The sequence below is a fragment of the Oryzias melastigma genome, linkage group LG10 (genome assembly GCF_002922805.2).
Source record: "Oryzias melastigma strain HK-1 linkage group LG10, ASM292280v2, whole genome shotgun sequence".
NCBI classification, from domain to species: domain Eukaryota; kingdom Metazoa; phylum Chordata; class Actinopteri; order Beloniformes; family Adrianichthyidae; genus Oryzias; species Oryzias melastigma.
Genome location: NC_050521.1, coordinates 9,478,998 through 9,489,193, shown reverse-complemented (window position 1 = coordinate 9,489,193; position 10,196 = coordinate 9,478,998). Strand labels below are relative to the sequence as shown.

Sequence of the window (10,196 nt, the reverse complement as noted above, 5' to 3'; positions counted from 1 at the left end):
ATTGTCAGATCATCTGCGATCTTCTCTTTATTTCTCCGTGAAGTTTTTGTCCTATTTTAGTTTATTTATCATATGTTTACGTTTCTACCACCCAGCTGTCTCCTGCATTTAATGTCTTCCAAAGACACCAGTGAAAATCTAAAATTATTGAAAATAAAGGTTAGCACACTGTCTTGTGACTGAGGTCCAGATGACCCAGCTCTTAATGTCAACAAACCTAAGACAGCACCTCCCGTCCTTGTGTCAGTAAAAGCACCTGTAACACCCCCACCACCCCCACACACCCACACAAGGGCGCGCGCACGCCCGCCCGCTGACTGACTTCCCCTTTCTGTGGTTCTGCGCCTGCGCGGTGCACCTCGAACTGAGAGAAGGAGCCGTGCATGAGCCGCGGTACCGCGCCGTTATCATAACAGAACCGAGCCGCAGTATGCGGGCTTCTCCCCCGCGCCGTCCGCCGAGCCTGCCCGCAGCCTGACGGAGCAGGCCGGAGCCTGGCCGTCCGTCCGCCGGCACACCGACAGACAAAGCGGGGCGACGAGATGAGACTGCCGCCGCCCGCCGACGGTGCTGCGGCGGAAACGGAGCCCAATTAACGGAATCTGAACCGAGCGCGCGCGACAGCCGACAGCCCCTGCGACTGAGGTGTTGCTCTGCCGCCGGGAGGGGGGGTGGAGGCTCGGTTATGTCCTCCGCGTCCCTTCTGTACCTGGAAGACTGAACCCAGGGCAAAAAGAGGCCAAGAGCGGAGACAACAGCCCGGAGCCTCAGAGGTGAGACTTCCTCTAGATGTCTGCGGGAGAGGCGCTGTTTGCGGACCCAAACGATCCGTCCTGATGGTAGTCTGCATGTCAGGGCAAAGCGTTCATCATTTAGAGAAAGCTCCTCCAGACACGCAGATGCGAGATCTGTGAAGAAGACCAGATTCTGGACATCACTCTGAGACCCAAAGCATTCCAGGAACTGACCTGTCAGTCTGGAAAAGGTCACAGACCTGCCTGCAGGGTCTGAGGTGAACCTTCTCAGGACGGACAGGTCGACCAAATGACCTCAAGAGCAGCTGTACTTTATTGGTAAAAAGGTCATCAAACACCTACAAGCAAAGAGCTGCAGGCCTCTGTTCAGATAGAAGCCGAGACTCCAGCATCAGAAGATGACAGATTTACTACATTAATAAAAACTCCTTAAAGAACAGAACGGGTTATTACAGATCAAAGTGCAGCTTTCCAGTCAGTTAGGGTGGTGGTGGTGTGATGGTTTGGGACTGTTTTGCTGCTTCAGTAGTGTGGTAACTAAAGGGTGTAACGGATCACAAAACTCAGTTTTAGGGTCAGCAAACATCAGTTCAGATCAGTAAAAAGTGAAAAAACAAAAGGAAAAAACAGGAAGATAAAAGCCTAAAATATATATATATATATATATATATATATACATTTTTTATTTTTATTTTTTTTTTTTAAAAAAAAAGCTTTAAATCACATTTTTGAGAAAACATACACGTGTGGGCTGAGCCGTGGCTAGTCATGATCCGTGATCCATTACACCCCAAGTGGTAACTAAACCACCAATCCTGCTGTCTGTCAAAGCTCTGATGGAGCTTTTGATTATTTGTTATCAGACGCGATTTAAACCATACCTGACATGTTTCGACGGAGACGTTCCATCTTCATCAGAGCACTCACCAGGTGGTCCTTTATCCCAGCCAGCAAGGCTAAATGGACCCCATACGGTTTAGTGGACAGAAAATGTGGACCGTGATGGTTTTATCCGCAGTTCCCATGGTTTGCCTACATTAGCTTAAGTTGACACTCAGTGGGTAGGCTATCAATGACTGCCACTGGCCGATGGACAGCGTAGCTTGCTAGCAAGCTCTGCTGTATCGAGCTAGCGAGCTCTAATCTAGCATCCTAGCGAGCTCCTCTATAGCAAGATAGCCAGCTTCATTGCTTTTGAGCTGCGACCCCCCCCCCCCACCCCCTGTGGCATGCTAGCGAGTTTCTCTGTAGTAAGCTAACAAGCCCTTCTGTAGTGTGTTAGCGAGTTCCTCTGTAGCGAGCTAACAGGCTCTGCTGTAGCTTGCTAGTAAGTTCCTCTGTAGTGAGCTAGCATGCTAGCGAGATCCTCTTTAGCAAACTAGCAAGCTCAGTTGTAGCGAAATAGCATGCTAATGAGCACCTCTTTAGTGAGCTAGCAACCTCCCCTGTAGCGAGCTAGCAAGCTGTGCTGTAGCATGCTAGCGAGATCCTCTTTAGCGAGCTAACAAGCTTTGGTGTAGTATGCTAGCGAGTTCCTCTGTAGCATGCTAGCGAGCTCCTCTTTAGCGAGATAGCAAGCTCTATTGTATTGTGCTAGCAACCTCCCCTGTAGCAAGCAAGCATCCCAGTGAGTTCCTCTGTAGCATGCTAGCTAACAGGCTCTGCTGTAGCAAGCTCCGTTGTATCATGCTAGCGACCTTCCCTCTAGCAAAATAGCATGCTAATGAGCACCTCTATAGTGAGCTAGCAACCTCCCCTGTAGCGAGCTGGAAGCTCTGCTGTAGCATGCTACAGGGGAGGTTGATATTAAGTGAGCTAACAAGTGGCGTTTGTTTGTCATTTCTCAAGAAGGAGAAATTGATAACTACGTTTTTTTCACAGATGGAATTCTATGACACCAAGTCTTTCATATATCGGAATGAAGCTGTGAAAAAAAAGCCTGGAGCGAGATTCACCAGATTTACACCACTTTGATATTTCACACTAAGGCCCAATCCGAATTCCTCCCTTCCCCCACATTTGGCCCTCCAAACAGAGCCTGATTCAGGCTGCTTCATCTGCAGGACAGGAAGTGATGTCATCCATGTGCAGACTGAGAAGAACAACAAAGTAACTTTTTTGTTTTTGGTTTTCACAGTTTAGATGTAAGTGAAAGCTCAGCATGACAGCTCAAAGCTGGACCTGCCTCTCCATGCCCGCCACCCTGGTCCTGGTCCACATCCTGGTCCTGGCTCGCTCCGCATCAGCCGCACGCTCCGACAGGAACCTGGTGCTGGAGGAGAATGTGGACGCCACTGTCAACGCCACTGTGCTGGACGCTCGAGGAAACACCGTGCACGTGATGAGCAGAGACGATGGCACGTACGGACAGAACTCCCCCAAGGTGGATGCCAGGGGTGTCGTCATCGCGCCCTCCCCACATCACGGAGGTGGATACACACACACCTGCAGCCCAAAACACAGACATGCACCTGGAGGCTCATGCATGCACACCTGCACGGGGTGGGGGGGTGACACTGCAAATTCCTGAGTTTCTTCCCCTTGGATTAAACCAAGTCCTGTTTATGGATAAACGTTTAAATCTTTCACACTCTCTAACCTGCGTCCTCCTCTGTATGTTTGTGACACTGAAACTCCTTCATATTTGGTCTGTTTCTGCTGGTTTGGTTGAGCTCATTCAGGACATTTCTGCTGGAACTTTTTATCCTTGATCTATAATTTTAAAATATGACATTTCAGCTCTTTTATTCCCCCATTATGGCTCTTTGGCTTGAAGAAAACTTCCAACATGACTAATTAATTTATGTTTAGATTTTTGACATGTCAGATAGACCTGACTGATTAAAATGATGGTAAAAGGTTTAATCTACTGTCAGAGAGGCTGATATTCAGAGGGACATTTTCTTATTGCATTTAGATCTTCAAATTATTTGGATTCTACACTAATGTTGTCATGTTTTTATTCATGAGTAAAAGAAGAAAAAGGATGAATGAACACAAAAGTCACAATATAAAATCTCCTGTTTCTTGCATTTTTAATTAAAGTTAATCTGCTGCAGCTGAAGGATCTGATTAAACACAGGATGTGTTTTATTTTGAAAGGAACTTGACTGTGCTATTGTCAAAAATGAAATAATTTATATTATAGAGAAAAACTAAATTGTAGAGACAATATCAAAGCTATATTTATAAATGAATGGCTTAATGGACTCAAAAACATAAATGAAGTGCATTTTTCTGACTTTGAGGTGAATTTTTGCGTCTCTCTCTGAATTTTGGTCCGTAAGAACCTTGACCAAATGGCTCTTTTAGCGTTAAAGGTCGCACAACCCTGAGCTGGAGTGATGACATCATTACTTAGAGTTTGGGGAGATCTTTGAGGACACTTTGTTTGTCTCAGGGTCACGTTTTTTTTTTTCTTCTTTTCAGCAAAACAAAGGAAAGGCCTCTGGTTTCATAAAACCATGTCTCAAAGTTGTGACACTTGTTTTCTCAGAAACTCCAAATCTGAGACAAACTTTTTTTACTTTCTGATTTGTGGCCATTTCAAATGAGGTGACTTTTTCTCCTATATCTTGGTTTCAATTCCCAGTTGTGAGAATATAGTTAAGCTTAGAGACATGAAAGCAGAACACATGGTAGGTTAGGGGCCTGGTTCTGTCAAGAGTTGAATTGTTGTGGTTAGTGAAACAGTCTTGAAAATAAGAATATTTGTTGACTGAGAGTGAGTTGGATTTCCCCTGTGGCTCGTACGGCCACCTTTAGAAACTTCATAAAAATGGAACGTACCATTGTCGTGCTTAATCTGAAAGTATTGGGAACTATCGTAAGGTTAATGTAAGCTGCACACACTTATGACGTATGGGTGTTGCTGCTGTACAATGCCCTTATGTGCCCTCCAATTGTCAGTCAGGTGATATTACTGGTTCCTTACTGAGTGGGATCAAATGCTGGATGGACAGTGTGTGCACGTGAAACGTTAGTGCCCTTTTGATGTCCTCACAAACTACACTCTAATTGTTAAAACCATAACTTTTTAACATAATTATGAACTAGATATATAGCATTACCTGTGATAATGCTAGTGTGAATGCTGTAAGCTGAATTTGGTCAATGAAAATGCTAGTGCTGATAGCTGAAGATGCTGAAATTGATAGCTGAAAAGGCTGAAGCAAATAGCTGAAAAGGCTGAAACTGATAGCCAGCTAAAATATTAGCTAAATGCCTAATTAGCCTAAAAAAACCAAAAAGCCTAAATTATCCAAAATAGTTACCATGTAGCTGAAATATTAGCTAAACTCCAAAATAGCTAAAAAAAATCATAGTAAATGCCAAAGTAGTCCAAAAAGCTAGCAGAATACTATTTTGTAACATTTTAAAACTGCAACTTTTTAACAATATTATGAATAATATAAAGGCAGGAATATTATTCCAGAATAAATCAACTTAACCCTTAAATAACTTTCAACTTTTCTACACTCCGACTCCATATGATATAAAGTAACGAGTAACACTATGAAATTAGACTATTTTAATAGTCGATTAGTCGACTAATCATGACAGCTCTATTCTTTTATGTCTGTTTCCTTATAATGGATTTCTTCACAACAATCTGCTTACCTATTGCAGATTCAGTCTTCCCAGTCTGGTGAAGGTCAACAGTTTTTTTCTGGTGTCCTTAGACAGCTCTTTGGTGGAGTTTGGAGTGTGACAGTTTGAGGTTGTGGACAGGTTTGTTTTATGTAGATAACCAGTTCAAACAGATGCCATTAAAACAGATAATGAGTGGAGGACAGAGGATCCTCGTACAGAAGAAGTCACAGGTCTTTGGCTGCATATCTCTACTGCAGTCAATTCATGGAAGACAAATGATGTTGAGAGATCAGGTTCATATATATATTGTAGAGCTCTTCAAAGACATTGGTAATCACGTCTCCATGTCTGGGTTCATGAGATCATTCAGAGATTCTCCCAGTACGATGAGGTTCACAATCTACTGCAGGAGCTGCATCTCATTGATGGACGCTTTCAGCGGTACTTCTGTCTATCAGTCCCAGACATGAACATTTTCACAATTTTCTCTCTTGTTTAAACTCTCAAAGTTTAAACCTTAATTTAAAAAAGAGAAGGCCGGGATTTTAAAATGAAAACAAACAGTTGTTATTTGCAATGTTGGGGTTCACCTTTTGCATTTTTGCAGTTTGTGGATTTTTTTCTTTTTTAACAGTGCTCTTTGTTCTGCGTTCTGATTGGCTGGAGAGCTTTTCAATCCATCTCCTCTGTGCCTGTTTCCTTTACATATGCAGTTTGCCAAAAATATATATTTGATTTCCTTCTATAAAACTGTTCTTCTTTTTCCGTCAAGGTTTGAACTTTGAGAGAGTTATAAAAAAGAGAGAAAAGTGTGAAAATGTTCATGTCTGTCTGAGAAAAGTGGATAGTGTGTAGGGATGAGTTTTACAGCCTGTTTGTGATCTTCACCTATCGCTGGTTATTTTCAGAATGTAATCTCCACATTAAACGAGGAGCCACCGTGTTCCTCTAAATCAGTGAGGAGAGTTCATTCTGAAGGATTCTTTAGACGCAACGAAATCGTAAAACCACACTCACAATGTCAGTTATTCCTCTGATCAACATCTTCTTCACAGATCAATAAACCAGAGGTGGCTTTGTTCAGCCTCTTTGTCCATCTGGACCTGAGACAGATCAAGAGGAAACTTGTGCCTTTTGTTCAGCAGTCTCGAGTTTACATGTGTTCCCACATGGTTTAGTTTGAACATCCAGGGGGATTCAGCATGTTTCTCTTCATCGGTAATGTTGATCTTGACTTGACTGAAGCAAAGTCCTGCTTCCTGGTTCTCCAACATAAACATGTGTGGTTTGACCACATCCCTGACTGAACCAGTCCGGTTCACGTCTGCTCATGCAACAGGTCATGAAGGATCTGTAGGTCTTCTGGAAAAGTTTTGTTCAGAGGAACAACACGACGTAGTAACACAGAAAAATCAAGCCGTACGTCAGCAGAATGAACGGTCACATCACAGACTGGGACTATTCAGCAGGATTTCTCCACAACGTAGAACTGTGCCCTTTATCTGAAATGAAATGGACTTTTGTGAGAGTAACATCCCCACATTAAAGAACAGATATTTGGAGGTATGAGAGCTGACCAGAGATAAGATAATCCCATCAATGTGACCAGTGAGTTACAACAAAACTGATCAGCAGACAAGAGTCTGTAAATGTGCCTATTGTGGTGGAGGTGGCCGCTTTCCCTCTTAAGTCAATGGAACAGACACGACATGAGGGGATCTGAAGAGCGACAGGCACAAATTGGGCGGCCAAAATTTAAATATTTGAAGTTTGGTTTGTCGCTGCGTCGCATCAGCCAATCAGGAACTCAGCTTTGGGCACGTGACATTTTCAGTGACTCGATCAGCAGGTAGAATTTTAATCCAATGCAAGCGTTTTTGTCCTGAACTTCCATCTATTTCCTTAACCTGTTGGAGCTTCTGGTTTGCAGAGCTCATCCGGCTACTTTGGGGTAAAGGCGGGATTAACTCTGGACAGATCTATGACTTTTGTTCCCACGGTGGAGCTCACTCACTCGATATGCTGCAGACAGAGAGCTGTTGTGGGGTGCAGAGGCTGCCAGCTCAAACCTTTAAAAAGAAATTTAAAAAAGAAAGTAACAGGGTCTCCTTATTTTATTTTTTCCCCTCGGGTTAATACGAGACGATCAGCCTTCATGCTCAGCCACAGAGACACAGAAACACAGAGGAAGCGGCTGTCAAACAGACACAGCCCCCTGTACCGGGAAAATCTTTGAATAATAATCATGTAAACCCGAACATGGATACATGATTACTGATGATTTTGTAGAACTCTTCACGTTAAATAAACCTGATTTATTTCTCAACATCATCTGTGCCTTCATACATTCTGAGTGAGACATCCACAGATACCGTTCCTTATACCACCATCTTAAAAACATCAGCTGGTAGGTCCTTCCACATGCGGCTGCGGCGTCAAACTGCGGCGACGAGCAGTGAATTCATCGTGCAACAAAAAAGGGGCGGGGCACGCAGATTTGTCGCGCGAATCACATTCGGCGTGAATGCCCCGTAAGAGGGACCAGATCTTTCAGATCCTCCAGAAGAGCTGCTGGAGTCCTGAATCTTCTGTGTGACCAGGACCACTCATGCTGTGAGTTTGCCAGCTCACTCCAGATGAGACTAGATCATTCTGGTCCGAGTCAGTACAAGTTAATGAAATTCCCCCTCATGCTCTGAGCATGCTCAGTGCGGCCATGAGGAAGTCGGGGTGTGTGCGGCGGCAGGGATTTTTATGTTTGTTTTTTTGGATGTTAGCTGCAGGTGTGTTTTGGTGGATTGTGGCTGTGCTGCAGCTGTGTGTGTGTGTGTGTGCTGTGGACACAGTTTATGTGTGTGTTTGTGTGTGTGCTGCTGAGCTGCTGCAGAGGCTGCTGGAGGATTGTGTGTCTCTGCCCTGAAGTGTCCGGTTACAGTCAGCCTTTACAAGGACACTGCAGCTGCTGCGTGGATCTGCAGCTCCAAACTGCAGCGTCACACGAAGCCTCTCAGATCAGTGTTTTCATGCAGTCATTATTTAAACCAAGCAGCGTCTTTTAAACGTCTGCAACACACCATGTGGTGGTTTAATGTCTCAGAGTTACAGTTACAGTTAAAAAACATCCTAATGAAACCACTCTCATGATGGGAGACATTTATGAGGAAAATCAAGATTAAAACTACATTTCTGAGTATTTCTGTATTACAATCGTTGTGAATCAGGGACAGACACAAATGCTGTTGTAGAAAGCTTGTAGCAGTTATGTAGGTGTTAAAATGGGCGGGCCATTCTGATACACTTTTAGACAAACAGATCCATGATCCTCTTTGTTTTCTTGGCTGAGCTGGAATCAAAACTGCTCGACTGGATAGCTCCAATACTGCTTTCCATCCTTTTTCCGTTGATGTTGATATAGGCTTGTGAGGGGCTGTAAGCTAGTGGGAGAGAGTGTAAGCAGATGGATGATGGGAAATAGGGGCTGGCTTACTCCGCACCAACAGTCCCGCCCACAACTCAGAGGAGAATTTCTAATCAACTCCTGCTGCTCTGCAGAAACTATGTCATAGAAAACTAGTTTTTTTTATTTAGTCTAAAAACAGCTTATTCATAATTAAAATGTAATAAGAAATCATTTTGTTTTTGTATTTCCGAATATTTCTCCTTTTAAATCAATCAAACTTGGACAGAATCTGTTTGAATGAATGATCTTCTTTCCATCAACAGCTCTGCTGCACATGCACTAAACCCTCATCTGTTCCTAGTGTCTAGATGATGATGCAGCTGGAGTAATAGATGTAATAAAGAAAAGAAGGAGGCGCTTTCATTTTCTACACTCTTCTGTAATTTTCCACCGGGTTTAGTTCAGAGAGAGGCAGCAGGTGTCCGGTATGTGCAGTCAACTTCCTGCATGTGCTAGTCCTGCAAAGGTCTTCATAGATGCTCAGGTACCTGCAGGTGTGGACAGGTGAGGTTTCCCTGGCAGCAGAGGAGATGACAGTGTTTTCTGCTGTACACTGTCGCGACAACACATACTGTACACATAGTCACTGATTTCTGGTAAAATCAGTAAACCTAGAGGACATGTTGATCTGAGCCAATGAGTTTGAAATACATTTATTTATTTTTTTTTGTGAAGAAGAGTTTTGTAGATTTTGATCATTTCAGCTAACTTACAATCACAAATAAAATATATCATATAGTTTTAATGTGGGAAGATACATTTGTGTTACTCTGAGGAAATAGAGTTATAAGCTTATAAGCAATATTTTTGCAACTTTCATTTAGCTCACGTGTCAAAGTCAAGGCCCGGGGGCTGGATCCGGCCCTCCGGGTAATTCTATACAGACCTCCAGATCAATTTATTTTATTGGTATTAATGGCCCGTTGTTATGTTGTGCTTTCATCTACATTCTAGCTGTTTTGGCTAATTTGGGCTTTTTTCAGTTTTTTAGGCTTTTTCGAAGTTTAGCCATTTTTTTCATCTACATGCTAGCTGTTTTGGCTAACCTAGGCTGTTTTTTTTAATTTTTAGGCTAATTTGGCATTTAGTTAATTTTTTAGCTGGCTATCAGCTCCAGCTTTTTCATCTTCAGCTGTTTAGCTTCAGTGATTTCAGCTATCATCTTCAGCTATCAGCACTAGCATCTTCAGCGGCCAAATTCAGCTAACAGCATTCACACTAGCATAATCACAGGTAATGCTATATATCAAGTTCGTAATTATGTTAAAAAGTTACAGCTTTAAAGTTTTAAAAATGTAGTTTTAGAGCAGGGGTCTCAAACTCAAATCAGCCGGGGGCCACTACAGGCGGCGTCTAGTTGAGGCCGGGCCGCATCAGGATTTTCACAA

At 43.2% G+C, this 10,196-nt stretch overlaps 1 protein-coding gene across 1 annotated transcript in view; it reads left to right on the top strand.

Moving 5' to 3' along the window:
* The first annotated feature begins 284 nt into the window (after positions 1-284).
* rnf130 (ring finger protein 130) overlaps positions 285-10,196 on the top strand; it is a 19,438-nt gene continuing 9,526 nt past the window's right edge. The window contains exons 1-2 of the mRNA XM_024264604.2: positions 285-773; positions 2,893-3,184. Of these exons, the coding sequence (XP_024120372.1) occupies positions 2,917-3,184 (268 nt within the window). The 5' untranslated portion in view covers positions 285-773; positions 2,893-2,916. The remainder of the gene's footprint in view (positions 774-2,892; positions 3,185-10,196) is intronic.